The sequence below is a fragment of the Ailuropoda melanoleuca genome, chromosome 16, assembly GCF_002007445.2.
Source record: "Ailuropoda melanoleuca isolate Jingjing chromosome 16, ASM200744v2, whole genome shotgun sequence".
NCBI classification, from domain to species: Eukaryota; Metazoa; Chordata; class Mammalia; order Carnivora; family Ursidae; genus Ailuropoda; species Ailuropoda melanoleuca.
The window spans coordinates 79,134,565-79,155,323 of NC_048233.1; the positions used below are offsets into that span (position 1 = coordinate 79,134,565).

The 20,759-nt window shown below is 41.8% G+C and overlaps 2 protein-coding genes and 1 pseudogene across 2 annotated transcripts; all 3 read right to left on the minus strand.

Moving 5' to 3' along the window:
• LOC100475813 (olfactory receptor 5B2) lies at nucleotides 1–945 on the minus strand. Its single transcript, XM_002922702.2, has one exon. It carries the CDS (start codon nucleotides 943–945, stop codon nucleotides 1–3), a length of 945 nt encoding a protein of 314 aa, XP_002922748.2.
• Nucleotides 946–10,013: 9,068 nt separating this feature from the next.
• On the minus strand, nucleotides 10,014–10,960 carry LOC117796612 (annotated as a pseudogene).
• A 6,384-nt stretch (nucleotides 10,961–17,344) lies between these two features.
• LOC100480711 (olfactory receptor 5B12) lies at nucleotides 17,345–18,283 on the minus strand. Its single transcript, XM_002928232.4, has one exon. The coding sequence runs from the start codon at nucleotides 18,281–18,283 to the stop codon at nucleotides 17,345–17,347; it is 939 nt and encodes a 312-aa protein (XP_002928278.2).
• Nucleotides 18,284–20,759: the final 2,476 nt, after the last annotated feature.

Genomic DNA, 20,759 nt, shown 5'->3' on the forward strand with positions numbered 1-20,759 from the left:
CTAAGAGGTGAAGCTTAGAGATGATTTTGCCTTCTCAACAACCTTCTTGAAAGCTTTCTTGACCTCTTTGTTCCTCAGGCTGTAGACCACAGGATTCAGCATGGGGATGACCATAGTGTAGAACACGGATGCCATTTTGTCTATGTCCATGGAGTGGCTGGAGCCAGGCTGCGAGTACATGAAGATGACTGTCCCATAGAAGATGGACACTGCAGTGAGGTGGGAGGCACAGGTGGATATAGCTTTCAGGTATCCCTCCACTGAAGGCATCTTCAGGAAGGCGATAAAAATGAACAGGTAGGAAATCAAGACAACCAGGAGAGCCAAAAAGATGTGGAAGCTTGCTACAAAAACAAGAACCAGCTCACTGACATGTTTATCAGAGCAAGAGAGAGCCATGACTGCAGGAATATCACAGAAAAAGTGATGGATCACATTGGACTTACAGAAGGAGAGATGGAATGTATCTCCAACATCAACAGAAGCATTCAGAAAACCAAAAACATAGGAGCCCGTGGCCAAACAAGCACACACACCTGTCGTCATGGTGGTTGTGTAATGGAGGGGCTTGCACACGGCTGCATAGCGGTCATAGGCCATTGAAGCCAGGAGGTAACTCTCCACAGTGGCAAAAGCTGCAAAAAAGAACATCTGAGCAGCACATGCATTGTAGGAGATGACTTTGTCTCCTATAAGCAATCCAGCCATGACCTTGGGAGTGACAGCTGTAGAGTAACAAAAGTCCACCAGAGACAGGTTACTGAGGAAGAAGTACATGGGCGTGTGGAGACGAGAGTCCAGGAGAATCAGCGCCATCATGCCCAGGTTCCCAACCACATTGATGAGGTAAATGAGGGTGAACATGATAAAGAGGGGGATATGCAGCTCTGGGGCACTGGTTAGTCCCAGCAGGATGAACTCAGTCAGTTCCGTGTTGTTCTCCATGGGTGTTGTTTGGGAATCACCGGATGCCCTGTAGCAATGGAATAAAAGGACAGAGTCATAAACAAATGAGAGACTGAATGGAGATTTATTCAATATTGTTTGTGTGTACACACACACACACACACACACATATACTATATATGTATACACACACAATATTTCATTATAGCAATAATTTGTACTTTAATATCTCCATATCTAAAATATGAAGTAGATAATAAAATTTAAGGCACAAATTACTGGTCAAGTTTCATGTTGTTGAAATGAAGGATTTCACGGATTATTTTCTGACTTTTCAATTTTGTAAATTTATAAGCTGAGATGTAGAAAATATAACATCTTGATTATGATTAGAGGTCTTGAATGAATCTGTCAATTCAGTTCCCTGAACCAAGTTAATGCTTATATCTATAGTTGTTAGGTGACAGGAACTGCTCTAGACACTTTAGATGAATATTCATTTATTACTCTCAACAACCCTATGAGATTGATTACTTGTTATCCCCGTGTAATTTATGAAGCACAGAGCCTGAATATTGTATTTAGGCTTACAAAATTAGTACTGCCAACCTGAAACTTTGTGCCTAGGCAGAGTGATTCTCAAGGCCATCAATCTCAACTGAATTTAAATCAAATTGAATTTAACTCAGTTAACAATCACTCTATGTCTCCAATGCCCTAAACTCAGTGTTTGGGGTTTCACAGGGAAGTGATGGGGAGGTACTCGCATAGTGCGTGTGCTCAGATAATGGTACCAGCAGGGGCTCAGACAACCAGCTGAGGCAGCCTGAGGGGATGGCATGGCATTGAGTATAAAGGTTGGGCTCTGGGAACAGGTGGATGCCAGCCCTACTATTCACTCTTGAAGAGTCGTTGGTCCTAACTTAACTCCCTGAACCTGTTTTGCTTCATCTATAAAATGAAAATAGTAATGAGACTTTACTCAAGGTATGATTGTAAGAGGTAAATGATATATAAAAACCAGTGAGCAAAATGCTGAGTATTTAGCACAGCCTGGTCAGTATAAGGTATACTATTGGTATTAGGATGGAATGGTAGCCTCTCCGTCGGTTTCAGGAAGGTCAGAGGTGATAGTCAAAGCTCAGTGAGCAGGAATGTTTAGTCAGCTGGCCTCCCTCTTCAGTATGCCTTATATCACACACTTGGTCTCCTGGGATCTTCTGGGTCCTCAGTGTTTCTCAGTCTGTCCATATTCTGCCTGCATAAATGGCTGTTCCAGCTACTGCACGTGAGTCATTCTTTTGCTTAATTTCTTTCTTAATATCCATGTTTCAGTTTGGGTTGAAAGTATCCCCTTTCTTAAACTCATTGTTTCTCTCATTACGGTTATCCCACAGTTGTATCACAGGGATCAATGGGTAGAAAGTTCCTAGTTTGTTGGTATCTTTAGCCCATAGTACATTTTTTTGGGTTTTTTAAAAAATATTTATTTATTTATTTGACACAGAGAGAGAGCCAGAGAGAGCACACAAACAGAGGGAGTGGGAGAGGGAGAAGAAGCAGGCTCTTTGTTGAGCAGGGAGCCCGATGTAGGGCTCGATCCCAGGACCCAGGGACCATGACCTGAGCCTAAGGCAGATGCTTAATCAACAGAGCCACCCAGGTGCCCCTACATGTCTTAATATAGTTTATTTGAATATAATCTTGTGTGTAGGAATCTTGTTTTTAATCTTTACATTTGACTTGGAAGCCTTTAGAAGGACATTTGTCACTTGTTAATCATTGGTTTACAGCAGTCCTCCTTAATTCTTTCGACAGGTAGTGAATAAGATAAAATTAACACCTACCCAGTCAGAGCATCACCTATCCATCTATTTTTACTGATCTCTTTTAGGAGAGTGACACAATAATTTTCAAAATTATCACTAAACTCCCTACAGGAGGAAGTTTTGATACATATGTACAGCCTCAACTCACTGCTTTAAGAATTTATTTCTGTACTTAAATCACTTGTAGCAGGGATAGATGCCCTATTAGTTTTGCTTGAATTACATTTCTCACTAAAAGTGTAGATAGAACATAGAAGCTTACCTTGCTGCTGGAAAAGAAGGTGCATTCAATCCTGAAGAGTGAGTTTGGAAACGGAAATTCAGCCATGGGATGATGCATACATGCTGTGAGAGATATTCTCTACCAGGTACTGGTCAAATAGTTCCAAAATCTTTAAGGTAAATGAGGGGAAGAACACAAGATGGAGCCAGGAACACATGTTCAAATGGGGAATCCACTATTCATTCTTTGTGTACTCTTGGAGGAGTCTCTAATCTTCTTATCTCAAAAAGAAAAAAAGCAGAAAATTACCTCTCCCACATAATTCAAGGAATAGTGTCTGTGAATAGCAAATGAGGGATCCTCTATAAAACACCTGTCCAAGGGGTTATCATTCTAAAGTCAATGAATATAATTTTCATCTTGAGGTGTTGTCCTGGCCATGATTGGAGATTCATGACAAATCCTCAGGTCAGGATTTGGGGGTGGGAGGAAAGTGCTGCATGTACTAAAGACCACTAACATTCAGACAAATAAATACACGATGGCCAAAGGGGCCCAGCAAGTCTGGTCCTTCTCAAATGAGGTCACATTAAGTCATCTTGGGAGTTTTAGAGACTAACTCATGGGGATCAGGAGGGAGTTCCAGAGACATGAGCTCTCTGGGGATGTCATCCCAGGAGGGCATCTGTAACTCATATTTTTCTAGGAAAAAATCAATTAAATTGCCTGTGGGGACTTGGATATGTTGAGGGTGCATGCATGTTTTTGTATTACTTGTTTTCCCCCCTAATTTATAATTAAAGTATAATTTACAAACAGTAATTTTATAGTTTTTAATATTATAGCTTGAACAACTCTTTGAACTTGGTCAAATTTATATGGTCATGTAACCATTAACAAAATCACAATGTGGAAGAGTTCCATCATCTAAACAAAATCTCGGAGTTTCTTTGTGGTCATCCCCTTTCCTACCTAATACCCATGGTGTCCACTGGGCCATTTCGTGTCCATATTCCTTTGCTTTTGCAAGAAAGTCATTTAAAGAGAATCTTAGCGCATGGAGACTTTGACTCTGGCCACTTCAAGTTAGCATGGTGCATCTGAGACCCATCCGTACTGTTAGCTGTATTAATTTCTTAGAGCTGCCATAAAAAAGTACCATAAACTGGATGGCCCATATAATGGAAATTTATTGTCTCACATTCTGGAGGCTAGAAGCCTGAGATCAAGGAGCTGGCAACATGGTTCTCCTGGTTCCCTCTGAAAGCTCTAAGAGGCATCTACTTCATGTTTTTCTCTTAGCTGCCAGGTGCTTTGCTGGCCGTCTTTGGATTTCCTTGTTTTCTGCTGCCTCCTTCTGATCTCTGTGTTCATCTTCACAAGGTGTTCTCCTTGTGTTATGTCTCTCCAAGTTTTCCCTTTTCAAAAAGACACCAGTCATATTGACCTAGAAGCCCACTCTGCTCCAGTAGGACCTCGTCTTAACTAATACATTTGAGATGACCCTACTTTTAAAGACCATCTTCTGTGGCACTGGGGGTAAGGACTTCACCATATAAAATTTAGAAGACACAGTTCAACCCATAATATATTAGTAGTAAGTTGTTTATTTCCTTGCTGGCTATATTTCATTATAGGGACACTATAGATTGTTCATCCATTTCCCAGTTAGGGGACACTTGTGTCCCATCTGATGTCTCAGAATTAGGAATAAAGTACAGCTAAACATTTACCTAATATTTTTTCATAGTCTAGATTTTAATTTCATTGGATAAATGTGTCGAGTTGGATTGCTGGGTCAGATAGTAAGTATATGTTTAATTAGATGGAAACTGCCAAATTGTGTTTTTGAGTGATGACATGGAGAGCTCCTGCACCTCCCCAGACAACCTGTGTTATAAACTTATACTCTCACATGTGAGAAATAAATCTGTAATACACTGAATAATCACCCCCAAATATATGATCTTTTTGGCTGGAATATGTAATGTTTTCCATATAACAAAGACTTTGAAATTACGGTTAACTTAAACACATAGACTTGGGAGATGGGTTAATTTTTGCACCCTAAAGGCAATATTCAGTGTCTTATAAGAGAAAGGCAGAGAAAATGTAAGAGTAAGGATTCCAAGAGCCTGGCACTCCACAGAAACCCTGACAAAACAAAACAAAAATAAAATAATCAGAAAGGGGGATAAAGCATGAGAGACTATGGACTCTGAGAAACAAACTGAGGGCTTCAGAGGGGAGGCGGGTGGGGGAATGGGATAGGCTGGTGATGGGTAGTAAGGAGGGCACGTATTGCATGGTGCACTGGGTGTTATATGCAACAAATGAATCATCGAACTTTACATCAAAAACTAGGGATGTACTGTATGGTGACTAACATAATATAATAAAAATATTATTATTAAAAAAAGATAAATAAAATAAAATACAAGCCAAACTGTCATAATAAACCTGGACTCAGACATATGGAAAATACCAAAAAGTATAGCAACCAAGTAAACACTGAATCATGAAAATGACTTAGCCATGGTGTTTAAGGCAATTATGTCAAACAAGTAAGTGACCTCAAGCTAAAGTGGGAGAGGCATCAGACACCACACACAAAACACACAGTCAGTAAAAATAGTTTATAAAGTCACTAAACAAAGAAATACAACCCACAGCAAGCAAAACAACAGCAAAACCAAAAACCTGAGGAATATAAGAAACAGCACAGACGATCATAGGGGAAGGGAGGGAAAAATAGAATGGGAAAAAATCAGAGAGGGAGACAAACCATGACAGACTCTTAACTATGGGAAAGAAACCAAGGGTTGCTGGAGGGGAGGTGGGTGGGGAGTGGGGTAACTGGGTGATGGGCATTAAGGAGGGCACTTGGTGTGATGAGCACTGGGTGTTATATGCAACTGATAAACTACTGAGCTCTACACCTGAAACTAGTGATGTTCTATACGTTGGCTAATTGAATTTAAATTAACAACAACAACAACAACAAAACCCCAAAGAACCTGAGTTGGGAGAACCTGATTTTTCTGAGTTTCCAAACTATATAGTCACAATATCCATTTTTCAATGAAAATTGAGACATGCAGTGAAACAAGAAAATATGTCCCATCCATGGGAGAGAGTGAGTGCAGGGGAGAGATGCAAAGGGAAAGTGAAAGAACTAAAGGAAACAAGGAGAATTATGTCTCAATATTAGAGAATATCAATAATGCTATAGAAATCATAATAAAAGAACTAAACATAAATCCTGGAGCTGAAAATATAATAACTGAAATGAAAATTCACCAAAGGGCTTTGGCAATTATTTGAATAGAAAGAAGAAAGAGTTAGCAAATTTCAAAACATTTTAATTGAATTAGTCAGTGCAAGGAATGGAAGAAAAAAGAACGAAGACAAGCTGAACAGAACTTAAGAGACCTGTGGATCACCATCAAGTGTACCCACATTTGCATAATGAGAGTTCTGGAAAGAGAGAAGAAAGGAGGCAGAAAGAATATTTGAAGAAATAAAGGCTAGAATTTCCCCAAATCTGATTTTAAAAATGTACCTCCCCACTGAAGTAGCTCATCAATGCACAAGTAGGATATCACAAACACATTTTGTGAAGCCTATATTGCTTCAATATGAAAGTCAGACAGAGACACTGCAAGAAATAAAAACACAAGGCAGTATTCCTCATGAATATAGATGCAGCAATACCCAACAAAATGTTAGCAAACCAAATTCCAGCTGCATAATAAAATAATTGTGTAGCAGGACTGAATAGGATTTATCCTCAGAATGCAAGGATGGTTCAATATATGAAAAGCAAAACCACTTAAATAGAATCAAGGAAAAACGAATATGACCACCTCATTTATTTAGAAAAATCTTTTATCAAAATCTTTCATACTATTATTATAAAAAGAAAAGCTCAGAAATCTAGAATACTATGAAAATTCCTCAGCTTGATGAGGGGGCATTTATGAAGAAAAACACACCAAACATATTACTCAAAAATGAAAGACAGGAATCCTTCCTAAGTTAAAATACAAGAAAAGGATATTAATTTTACCACTTCTATTCAAAATTGTACTGGATGTTCTATCCAGAGCAATTAGGAAAAAAAATAGAAGGCATCTGAAATGAAAAAGAAGAATTACTATCTCCATTCACAGATAACATGATTGCATTTATACAAAATTCTAAAGGATGCACAAAAAAGTTTAGAGCTAATAAACACATCAGCAAAGTTAGAGGCTACAAAATCCACAAAAAAGGTTAGCAGTGAACTATACAAAATAGAAATTAAAATATAATTCCATTTACGACAGCATCCAAATGAATAAAGTACCCAGGAATAAATTTAACTAAGGTGATGTTAGACTTCTACACTAAATTTACAGAATTTTGTTAGAATCCAAGAACTACCATGCATAAATGAAAGGCATTCTGTATTCATGATTGGAAGATCTAAAAGTCCCATCTCCTTGCCAAAGCTTGGAACATGTACTACCAGCCAACATAGGCCTCTGCAGCTGTGCTGGGAGTAAGATGCCACCCTAGACCCTTGAAGCTGACCTGCATAACTGTGAGTGCACTGAGGGCTAGCCTCTCCAGCTGTGCACCTGTACAGTGCTGGCCTAATTCCTGTCACTGGCCTCCACTGCTATAGATCACCTCAAATTTTCAAACTAAAATCACAAAGAGAGGATGTTTAAAGCAGCAAGAGAAAAAAATGATCTCACACAAGGGAACCCCCATAATGCCACCAGGGTATTCTCAGCAGAGACCTTGCAGTCCAGGAAAAAATGGGATAACATATTTGAAGTGAGATTTTTTTTTTAAGATTTTTTTTAAATTTTATTTATAAGACAAAGATAGAGACAGCCAGCGAGAGAGGGAACACAAGCAGGGGGAGTGGGAGAGGAAGAAGCAGGCTCATAGCAGAGGAGCCTGACGTGGGGCTCGATCCCATAACGCCGGGATCACGCCCTGAGCCGAAGGCAGATGCTTAACCGCTCTGCAACCCAGGCGCCCCAAACATATTATAAAAGCATCAATTCATCGAGAGGATATAATGGTTGTAGATATATATGCATCCCACATCAGAGCACCTAAATAGATTAGGGAAATATAACAAATACTAACAATCTGAAGGGAGTAATCTCAATACAATAATAGTAAAGGAACTTAGTACTCTACTTTCAGTGTTGAACAAATATCAAGACATAAAATCAATGAAGAAACTTTGGATTTGAACTAAGCTTAATCAAATGGACCTAATGGGCATATACAAAACATTACATCCCACTGCAAGAGAATATACATTCTTCTCACATGCACACCAAGCATCCTCCAACACAGATACTAAGTTAGGTTGCAAACCAGTCTTTGCAAATTAAAAAGATTGAAATCAGACTACATATCCTTTCCAACCACAATAGCATGAAACTAGGAGTCAATAACAGGAGGAAACTGGAAAGCCCACAAATGTAGAAATTAAACAACACAGTCCTGAATATTCAATGGGTCAAAAATGAAATCAAATGGGAAATTAAAAAATACCTTGAAAATATGAAGATGAAAACACAACATACCAAAACTTACAGATTGCAGCAAAAGTATTGATAAGTATTCATAAGCAATGAATACTGAAACTTTAAAAAGATTTCAAATACACAACATAACTTTATACCTCAAGGAACTAGAAAACCAAAATCGGCTAAGCCCAAAGTTAGCAGAAGAAAGGAAATAACAGAGATCGGAGCAGAAATAATAAGATGGAGAAAAGGAAAATCGCAGAAAAAATCTATGAAACTAAGAGTTGGTTTTATGAAAAGATACACAAAATTGCCAAACCTTTAGCTAGACTTACCAAGAAAAAAAAGAAAGGCTCAAATTAATAAATTTATAAGTGGCATTACAACTGATGTCATAGAAATACAAAGACTAATAAAAGACTGCTATAAACAACTATATGCCAACAAATTGGGCAACCTAGAAGAAATGGATAAAATCCTAGAAACATACAACCTCCCAAGACTGAATCATGAAAAAAAATCAGAACAGACCAATAATGAGTAAGAATCAGTAATCAAAAACTCGCTAAGAAAGAAAAGCCCAAGACCAGATGACTTCATGAGTGATATTTACATTTGTTTTTAAAAATTTTTAATTAGTTTCAGAGCTAGAATTTAGTGGTTCATCGATTGCGTATAACACCCAGTGTTACATCAAGTGCCCTCCTTAATGCTCTTCCCCCAATTATCCCTTTGCATTTAACCAGCAGTCTGAAATAAGTATAAAAATAGACCATACAGTGGAAATAGCAAATACAAAGAAGCTGGGACATGGCAAGATGGGGGCTGTCCAGCATTGCCAGTAACCAATGTGAATGAGGTGGGATGACAGTAGCTCTACTAAAGTATAAAGTAATAAATGACATTAACCATTTCAAAACATTTATTACAAAAGAAAGCCAAGTACTCTTATTATTATTATTATTTTTAATGATTTTTTATTATATTATGTTAGTCACCATGCAGTACATCCCCGGCTTCCGATGTAAAGCTTGATGATTCATTAGTTGCGTATAACACCCAGTGCACCATGCAATACGTGCCCTCCTTCTTATTATTTTTAATGCAATTTTTAAAAACAAAGTGTGAAGAATTGGTATTCAAAAAATTAAGGTAAAAATAATGTAATCACATCTCCTTTTATTTTAATATGATTATTTACTTTTGGAAACTGCTACATGAATATGCTTTTTCTTTTTCAGCTCGTTCAGTAATGACTGAAGCGTTAATCTATTGAGCCGCTATCATTATTTAGCTCTGGATGGACTGTGCCAGCAAAAGCACATACTTCCTTAAATAAACTTCATTAAAAACAATTATTATATTTTTTCTGCACTTGAGATGATTGGAGCTATTCCTCAACTAAAAAATAAAGAATATTAGAAAAATTTTTTTTCTAATATCCCAAATGTCCATTAACATGTGATTTCTGGCGTGAAGTAGATCTGATTGGGGTGAAATAATTTCTCTGGGCCTACATCATTCACAGACTACACCTAGAGAATATTTTGCCTTCTCAACAACCTTCTTGAATGCATTTTTGACCTCTTTGTTCCTCAAGCTGTAGACCACAGGGTTCAGCATGGGGATGACCATAGTATAGAACACAGATGCGATTTTGTCTGTGTCCATGGAATGATGGGAACTTGGCTGTAAGTACATGACGACAACTGTCCCATAAAATATGGAAACTGCAACAAGGTGAGAAGCACAGGTAGATAGAGCCTTTTGGTATCCCTCACCTGACCGTATCTTCAAAATTGTAGATATGAACAGATAAGAAATAAAGATAACACAAAGTGCAAAAAAGACATTAAAGCCTGAGATAAAGACAAGAATCAGCTCACTGATGTGTTTATCAGAACAAGAGAGAGCCATGACTGCTGGAATATCGCAGAAAAAATGATGAATCACATTGGACATACAGAAAGAGAGGCTGAAGGTATCTCCAACATTTACAGAGGCATTTAAGACACCACAGGCATAGGAGCCTATGGCAAGACGTGCACATACACCTGTCGTCATGGTGGTGGTGTAATGGAGGGGTTTACACACTGCTGTGTAGTGGTCATAGGCCATTGAGGCTAAGAGGTAATTTTCCACAGTGGCAAAGACTGCAAAAAAGAACATCTGGGCAGCACATGCATTGTAGGAGATGATCTTGTCTCCCATTAGGAACCCAGCCATGACCTTGGGAGTGACTGTTGAGGAGTAACAAAAGTCTACCAGAGACAGGTACTGAGGAAGAAGTACATGGGGGTGTGCAGACGGGAGTCCAGCAGGATCAGCGTGATCATCCCCAGGTTCCCAAGCAGCGTGATGAGGTAGATGAGGGCGAACATTATAAAGAGAGGACCCTGCAGTTCCGGGGCAGTGGTTAGTCCCAGCAGGATGAAATCAGTCACCTCTGTGTTATTCTTCATGGATGTGATCTGAGAATCACAAGATACCCTACGGCAACAAGAAGAGAACAGAATGATCAATAAAGAAAAATTGCACAGAAATTGAAATGCATAAGCATTATTTTATTATCACCATAATAACATTTTTGAACATTCTCCACTACTAAGCATGGGAATGGCAACACAATTTATCGATAACTTATCCATACAAGAATAGCCTTCTGTGGGGAGGAGTTAAGATGGCGGAGGAGTAGGGGACCCTTTTCTCAGCTGGTCCCCTGAGTTGAGCTGGATAGGTACCAGACCAGCAGGAACATCCACGGAATCAGCCTGAGATGCAGGAAGATACATCTGGATCTCTACAAATGAACATCTCCAGCGCTGAGTATTGAGGTACGAAGCGGGGAGGTGTGAAACCGCGCACAGATATCGGAAGCTAAACAGAAGGGGGAGGGAGCCACCATGTCAGGGCGCTGGGAAGTGGTAGCCACCTGCACAGGGGAGCGGATGGACCGCGGACCCGCACGCTTGAGACAGCAGACTGAGACCGTGAGCCGGGGGCGTGCGCGCTACCAAACATCTCACGGAACTCCGGAACTCCGGTGTGCTCACTGGGTCCAGACTGAGACCGGGAGCCACGGGATTGTGCACGGGGCAGCTGGCGGCTGGCGGGCCACCTACACCGGGGAGCGGGCAGACCACGGACCCACACCCTCGAAACAGCAGACTGAGACCGTGAGCCGGGAGCGTGCACCACCAAGCATCTCACGGAGCTCCGGAGCTCCGGTGTGCTCACTGGATCCAGGCTGAGACCAGGAGCTCCGGGAGCGTGAGCGGGGTGGCTGGCAACTGGCGGCTGGAGGGCCAACCTACACGGGGGAGCAGGCAGACTCACGGTCAGCAACCGTGAGACACCAGACTGAGACGGGGAGCTCGGGGAGCCCGCGCGGGGCGGCTGGTGACTGGCGGCTGGCAGGGTTGGAAACACAAAGGACAGAGATGCGCTGGCCCTGGAAGTGAGGGCTGGGATGCCGGGTGTGGGGCGCACAGCCCGGGATGCTGCAGGGTTGAGCAGCACCAACAGAAACAGAGTTAAAGTGGCCAGAACATCAGTGGAGAACGATCCGAGGTCCCTCTGTTCTGAGACAGAGGCTGAATTTCGGCGGCTGCTGCTCTGACTCTCAGAAGAGGCACAGCAGACCACCAGGGAAAGCCGCCAGAGAACAAAAGCCCGGAAATACCGGCTCACAGGGTGCCCATCCCCATCCCCCTCACAGGGGACACAGAGACTCTACCCAAACAGGGTTTCCTGAGTACCAGTGCGGCAGGCCCCTCCCCCAGAAGGCAGGCTGAAAAATCAAGAAGCCCACAACCCATGGCACCTGAGTGGTGCAGTCATTAAGTGCCTGTCTTCGGATTAGGGTGTGATCACAGCATTCCGGAAAGGAGTCCCTCATCGGGCATTTTCCCCTCCTTTTGCCTGTCTAATTTCCCTCTGCCTCTCCTTTTTTAATTTATGTGAGATTAACATAACAAAATCAATTCAAATTGAGTTCAATTTAATTCAATAACAAATAAAAAAATAAAGTGTGCAACTCACTAGTGTTTGGCACATTCACAATGTTCTGCAACCATCGCATCTATTTCATTCCAAAAGATTTTTTCACTTACAAAGATCCTGCACCTTTAAGGCCCTCTGCCCCTGGGAACCAAGTCTGCCTTCAACCTCTGTGGATTCTCCTATTATGGATAGGTCATGTAAATAGAATTATATGATATGTGATCTTTTATGTTTGATTTCTTTTTTTTTAATTTTTTATTATGTTATGTTAGTCACCATACAGTACATCCTTAGTTTTTGATGTCGTGTTCCATGATTCATTAGTTGTGTATAACGCCTGGTGCACCATGCAATATGTGCCCTCCTTACTACCCATCACCAGCCTATCCCATTCCCCCACCCCCTTCCCCTCTGAAGCCCTCAGTTTGCTTCTCAGAGTCCATAGTCTCTCAGGCTTCATTCCCCCTTCTGATTACCCCCCTTCTTTATCCCTTTCTTCTCCTACCAATCTTCCTAGTTCTTATGTTCCATAAATGAGTGAAACCATATGATAATTGTCTTTCTCTGCTTGACTTATTTCTCTTAGCATTATCTCCTCCAGTCCCGTCCACGTTGCTGCAAATGTTGAGAAATTGTTCTTTTTGATGGCTGGATAATATTTTCATTTATTTGGGTGAATAACCAGTAGAGGAATTATCGGATCATATGGTAAATAAGGAAGCCTCCACTCCCAATGCTTCAAACTGCAGTGGGGAGCAGGGGAGGAGAGCCCTCAAGGACCAGGAGCAGATTTATTAGCTCTGGGGCATAAAAAACAGACATGGTTTAAAAGAGCAACTAGAATATAAAAGTTTTAGCTGTAGCTCCCTGCCAAAGCAGGGGAGCTGCCAGAACTCTTGGTCAGAGGGCTGCTGAGTGCAAAAATTCACACTCCTCCTCCCTGATGAGAGCACAGAAGGGAGGAGGGTCCTGATGCCACAGAGGCCTATCCCTCAGTGGGACCTGAGCACACATCAGCCCTGCATGCCTGGGCACAGGGAAAAAAAAACAAAAACAAAAACAAAAACCTCCTTTTAAAGGAGCCATTATCATATAAGAGAGCCAAACCTGTACCTCCCACAAAAACCTGGGGAGTTGCTGAACTCTCTTGAGGTTGGAGGGACTGGTGAGCACCATGTAATGTATCTTTAATTTTGAAAATGATTTTAGATTTTCAAAATATTTTCTGAGATATTATAAACAAGTCCTGCATATCTCTCACCCAGCTTCCTCTAGTGTTAACATCTTACTTTATCATAATGCACTAGTCAAAACTAAGAAACCAGCACTGATACATTATTATTTTCTAAACTTCAAGAATTCATGCAGATTATTATTTTTCAACTAATGTCATTTTCCTCTTACAAGGTCTAATCCAGGATCCAACCCTGAATATATTGTCCTGTCTCCTTAGTCTCCTCTGATCTGTGACAGCGTCTCGGTCTTTCCTGGATTTTCACTACCCTAATATCTTTCAGGGCTACTGTTCAGGGAGAAGGTCTTTCAGTTTACCATTGTCTGATTTTGTTGGTCATGGTTACACAGAGGTTTAGGTGTTGAGAGAGAGTGAGAAGTGCTGTTCATATCATGTCTGATCGGGGGACACATATTACCAACATGACTTGTCACTGGGGATCTTAACCGTAATCACCTAAACCAGATATGTTTGCCAGGTGCTTCAAGGTAATGCTGCTTTCCCCCCCTGCATGCTGTATATTTTAGAAATTAAGTTCAGGGGCGCCTGGGTGGCACAGCGGTTGGGCGTCTGCCTTTGGCTCGGGGCGTGATCCCCGCGTTGTGGGATCGAGCCCCGCGTCAGGCTCCTCTGCTGTGGGCCTGCTTGTTCCTCTCCCACTCCCCCTGCTTGTGTTCCCTCTCTCTCTGGCTGTCTCTATCTCTGTCGAATAAATAAACAAAATCTTTAAAAAAAAAAAAAAAAGAAAAAGAAATTAAGTTCAGGCCACACTCTGGTGGAAGGGACTACATTCCACTTCCTAGGAGAAGGCTAAATATATTATTTAGAGTTTTTCTATAAGAAAGATTTGTTTATTTATTTACTTAGATTCTTACTTATCAGCATGGACGTACATACATGTGCTTTATGCTTTGGGGTACAATGTAGTCCTATGTTATTTATTCTATTGTTCAAATTGTTGCATCTTTGGCCATTGGGAGCACTTACAGTTTTACTCTTGTTTCCCTTTGATACACCCAACCCTCTTGTTTTCTGGGCTCCTCCTTACTGCCTGGACTACAGGATGCTCTAGGTTCCTCTTGTGCTATTCCTGTCCCAACCTGATAATCAGCTCTTTCTCCAAAGAGCCCATCTCACTCTCAGTTGTAACTCATATGAACCCGAATCCTCCAGTTTTCTTTCCTTTAACTGGTAAATTAAATAGCAACTAGCTACAGGAGGCTGAGTACCTTCCTAAATGGTGTTGAGGTGTCTTTGAGTAGAGATCGTGTGTTTTTAAGCTTTCTTTTTGTCTCTCTGTTCCTGTTCCAAATCCCTGCCTTTGTCTTACTTATTCATGACTTCAAGCACCACACCACCTCCTGTGCCTCTTCTTTTCCTGTCTCTACACTGCTTTTCCTCAGGGTGACGTAAACCACTCCCTCTCCTTCATTCTTCCAAAGAACCAGTTACACCATAATCTTGTACTCCAACAAAATGGAGCGGAAGTGAAGCCCAGAATGGTGGATTGCTACAAAGTAGGTGTTCTGTGTAACTGACCCTCAGATTCATGAAGCATCACCTGCTGCCAAAACAGCTCTTATCAGCCATCTCCTAAAACCTTGGCTTCCCATCATTTTGTTAAGCTCTGTTCCTCTCTCTTCTCAAAGTTGGAAGTCTCAAAGCCCTATCTCCCTAGCTCCGCTGGGGAAAGACGACATATATTTATTCTACCATGCAGGTTGGGAAAATACTTAGAAACAATGTAAAGCAAAGAATAATCATGAACTAGATTGTAGAGTATACATTTAATGAGATTTGTGCCCCCACCATCCAACCCAAACTACTCAAAGTCATCCACCAACTCCATATCACTATGGCTTATTGTTCACTCTTAGTCTTGATATTGCTTAACCTACCAGCAGCTCCGACACATCCATTCCCTCTTGACACATTTCTCATCACTTAGTTTTCAGGTATACCACTCACCTTCGCTGGTGACTCATCTCTATGAACTTTATTGAGTAAGTCCAGGTCTCGGTCCTTGAAATACTTCACTTCTCTCTATCTATGTTCTCTTACCTATGTTCTCATTCTTGTGGCTTAAATACCATCTACATGGTGAAACTCCAAATTTATACCTCCATTTCAGTGCTAAACCTTTCCTGGTGGTATCTGAAAGGTATCTCAAGCTTTGTATGCTCCAAGTGAAACTCCTGGTCTCTTCTCCCCCAAACCTCCTGCTATTATACCTTCCACACCTCACATAGTAGTCATCTTATCCTTCTAGTTGCTTAGGCAACAAGGTTACCATTTTTTTCTCATGCTCTACATCAAATACATCAGCAAATCACATCATTTTACTATTCCAAATACATTAAAAACAATCTGGCCAACTTGAAAGAATATATTATTACATATGATTTGGGGGAAAGAAAAAATAAACAAACAAATAAAATATAATTTCAGAGATTTATTTAAATCTGTGAAGAAGATAAGAGTGGATAAGAGATAAAAAGCTATTTTAGACAGTGTGGTGGAGGAAGGAGATCTTAAAGAAATAATGTGAGGTCTTGGAAAAGAGGTTCCACTAGGGCAAAAACAAGCTAGTGACCCAGTTTTGGAGATAAAACTAGACGTTCAGATTCAGGTACAAATTGTGTGGTGGAATGCTGATTTTCCTCAAAGAAACATTATTTTTTTTTCTTCTGGAGTATTGAGATTTCAGCTAAGCACACTGTCTTTTAGACAGAGTTTAAATTTTGAAGGTGATTTTGCAGGTCGTTTCTGTGGCCTTATGACTGAATCTTTGCCAATGGAATGTACTCAGAAATCACGTGAATAGTGACTGTATCACTTTCTTGAAGAGACATTATTTTTCCTTCAACTCATCTCTTCCTCCTTTCCTCCAGATAGAAGAGTTATGATGAGGATAGACTCAACACTCAACACCCTAGACAATGGCAGAGAGAGGTTGGGTGGACTGAATCTGGCCCCAAATGACCAAGACACACCAACTGTCCAGATAGTTCATTTCCATGTTGCTACATTAGCTTCCACTGTTTGAGAATAAATTGCTATGGTGTTTAAGCCACTGCATTTTGGCTTTCTTTGTTACAGCAGTTTAACCTAATTTTTAATTGTGGTAGATTAACTATGGGCACAAATTCTTTACAGCTTTTTTCCTCAAGTGGCAGAATCTTTCTTCATGCTCGATTGGGGCCAACCCTTTGACCCATTGATTAGTACAATGTGGTAGAGAAAATGTGTAAGTTAGGAGTCTGGACTTCAAGAAACCATTCTGTTTTACTTTCACACTGAAGATATTATTTAAGAAAGCTGGTCCCTCCTTTGGAGGATGAAAGAGCATGTGGAGAAGAGATGGACAATAACTGGAATCAACAATTAGAAATGTGAGTAGAAACGTGAGTTAGAAACATGAACCTTTCAGCCCAGCTGACCATGCAGAAGATATGCAACCTCGTGAGTGAGCCCATATGAAAGCAGCCAAGGAACTACCCCACCAACCACAGAATTATGAGAAATAATACACTGTTGTTTTAGGCATTGTGATATTTTGCTACACAATAGACAACTGATTGACTATATGGCTTTTATAATCTCTCCAATTGATCTATGGGCTGAATAGAATCTTCAGCTTCTTAGTGGCTTTCCTGAAAGCATTATTCACCTCTTTATTCCTTAGACTATAGACAATAGGGTTCAACATGGGGACTATTATTGTATAGAACACAGATGCCATTTGGTCATTGTCCATAGAATGACTAGAACTGGATTGTAAGTACATGAACATGACAGTCCCATAGAAGATGGTTACGGCAGTGAGGTGTGAGGCACAGGTGGAGAAGGCTTTCTTCCTTCCATCCGCTGAGCGCATCCTCAGGATGGCAATGAAGATGAACAGATAGGAGGTCAAGATAACTATAAGGGCAAAACAGACATTGAAAGCTGCTAAGATAAACAGCACAATCTCATTTATATAGATATCAGAGCAGGAAAGAGCCAGAACTGGGGGGATATCACAGAAAAAATGATGGACCACATTGGAATGGCAGAAGGAGAGGCAGAAGGTGAATCCAGTATGGATGGCAGATTCAACAAAGCCCCAGACATAGCAGCTTACTGCCATTTGAGCACACAAGCTGGCGGTCACAGTGGTGGTATAATGTAAGGGCTTACATACTGCTGCATGCCGATCATAAGCCATGGCAGCTAGCAGGAAACAGTCTACACTGGCAAAAGCCACAAAGAAGAACATCTGAGCAACACATCCACCATAGGAGATGACTTTATCCCCTGTGAGAAACCCAGCCATGACCTTGGGAGTAACAGCCGAGGAGTAAGCACAGTCCACCAGAGAGAGGTTACTGAGGAAAATATACATGGGAGTGTGGAGACGAGAGTCCGACAGAACCAACATGATCATCCCAAGATTTCCGATGAGAGTAGTGAGATAAATGGAGATGAACGTTATGAAGAGAGGGACTTGCAGTTCTGGGCTGTCAGTCAGTCCCAAGAGCCTAAACTCATTCACCTCAGTGCTGTTCTCCATAGATTCGAAATTATGGTTCACCTGTCAAAACCAGAAGGTAAAATGGGTAAATTACTTATGCATGGAAAATGACTCAGAGCTCACCCAATTCACCCAAATGACATGAGCTCACCATGACACCATTACCAGCACAGGGTTCCCAGTAACCCAGAGACTGGCATCTTTCAACCTCCATCTTCCAATGTATAAGGGTACACCCATACTTGTCAGTTCCTGAACCCATTGAGATATTCTGAATTACCACTCAGTTATCTTCAAAATGGCTATTGCTTATTTTTATGTGGGTTGAAGGTTTCAGTGATCCTCATTCTATCACCTTAGAAAAGCAACATAAATGTTCCTGCCCTTCAGCAGACGACTGGATTAAGAAGATGTGGCCCATATATACCATGGAATATTACTCAGCTATCAAAAAGAACGAGTTCTCAACATTTGCTGCAACATGGCCGGCACTGGAGGAGATAATGCTAAGTGAAATAAGTCAAGCAGAGAAAGGAATTATCATATGGTTTCTCTCATCTATGGAACATAAGAACTAGGAAGATCGGTAGGAGAAGGAAGGGAAGAATGAAGGGGAAGTAATCAGAAGGGGGAATGACGCGTGAGAGACTATGGACTCTGAGAAACAAACTGAGGGCTTCAGAGGGGAGGGGGGCGGGGGAATGGGATAGGCTGGTTATGGGTAGTAAGGAGGGCATGTATTGCATGGAGCACTGGGTGTTATACACAACTAATGAATCATCGAACTTTACATCAGAAACCAGGGATGTACTGTATGGTGACTAACATAATATAATAAAAAAATATTACTATAAAAAAAAAAGAAAAGCAACATAAATGTTCCTGGGCTTTCAGTTCTTCATATGAAAAAATTAAGTGGGCATTGTTTCTTACTTTGACTGCATTACAAGATTCTTATAGCAATTTTTAAAGATGATTTGAAAACAACACAAGTGTTTCCAGAGGCAGCGTATTGTGATGGTGAAGAACATGGTGTCTGGGTGACTTGTCTGCATTCAAATCCTGGCATTTCCACTTGCTAGCTGGTGACCGTGGGCAAACCATAGACTGTTTGTGCGTCAGTTTAAAACAGAGGTGATGAGAGGGGGAGTTAAGATGGTGGAGGAGTAGGGGACCCGCTTTTCAGCCGGTCCCCTGAGTCGAGCTGGATAGGTACCAGACCAGCCTGAACATCCACGGAATCAGCCTGAGACGCAGGAAGATACATCTGGATATCTACAAATGAACATCTCCAGTGCTAAGTATTGAGGTATGAGGCGGGCAGCCGTGAAACCACGCGCAGATATCGGAAGATAAACGGAAGGGGGAGGGAGCCACTGTGTCCGGCGCCGGGAAGCAGTAGCCACCTGCACGGGGGAGCGGGCAGACCGCGGACCTGCACCCTTGAGACAGCAGACTGAGACCGTGAGCCGGGAGCATGCGCCACCAGACTTCTCACGAACTCCGGAATCCCGGTGTATTCACTGGATCCAGACAGAGACTGGGAGCTCAGGGAGCACGTGGGGGGCGGCTGGCGGCTGGTGGTGTTAGAAACACAAAGGACAGAGACGTGCCGGCCCTGGAAGTGAGGGCTGGGACGCCGGGTGTGGAGCGCACATCCCGAGACGCTGCAGGGTTGAGCAGCACCAACAGTAACACAGTTAAAGTGGCCAGAACATCAGTGGAGAACGATCCGCAATCCCTCTGTTCTGAGACAGAGGCTGAATTTCAGCCGCTGCTGCTCTGACTCTCAGAAGAGGCACAGCAGACCGACAGGGAAAGCCGCCAGAGAACAAAAGCCTGGAAATACCAGCTCACAGCGTGCCGATCCCCATCCCCCCTCGCAGGGGACATGGAGACTCTACCCAAACAGGGTTGCCTAAGTATCCATGCGGCAGGCCCCTCCCCCAGAAGGCAGGCTGAAAAATCAAGAAGCCCACATCCCGGAGCGCCTGGGTGGCGCAGTCATTAAGTGCCTGTCTTCCGCTTAGGGCGTGATCACAGCTGTCCGGAAAGGAGTCCCTCATCGGGCTCCTCCGCTGGGAGCCTGCTTCTTCCTCTCCCACTCACCTGCTTGTGTTCCCTCTCTCGCTGGTTGTCTCTCTGCCACATAAATAAATAAAATCTTTAAAGAAGAAGCCCACATCCCTAAGATCTCTACAAAACAGGGGCGCACGGACTGGGTCCCAGTAAATAATTTGGGCTCTGGACAACCCCGCAACCTCTCCTCATCAGAATGACAAGAAGCAGAAGCCGCCCCACCCCCAGCAAAGAAAAGACAGTGAGTCTGTGGCCTCTGCCACAGAAAAAATGGAGATGGATGTAACCAAATTATCAGAAATGGAATTCAGAGTAACAATGGTCAAAATGATGAGTAGACTTGAAAAAAGTATTAACGAAAATGTTACTGAGAATATAGAATCCCTAAGGACGGAAATGAGAGTGAATCTGACAGAAATTAAAAATTCTATGAGCC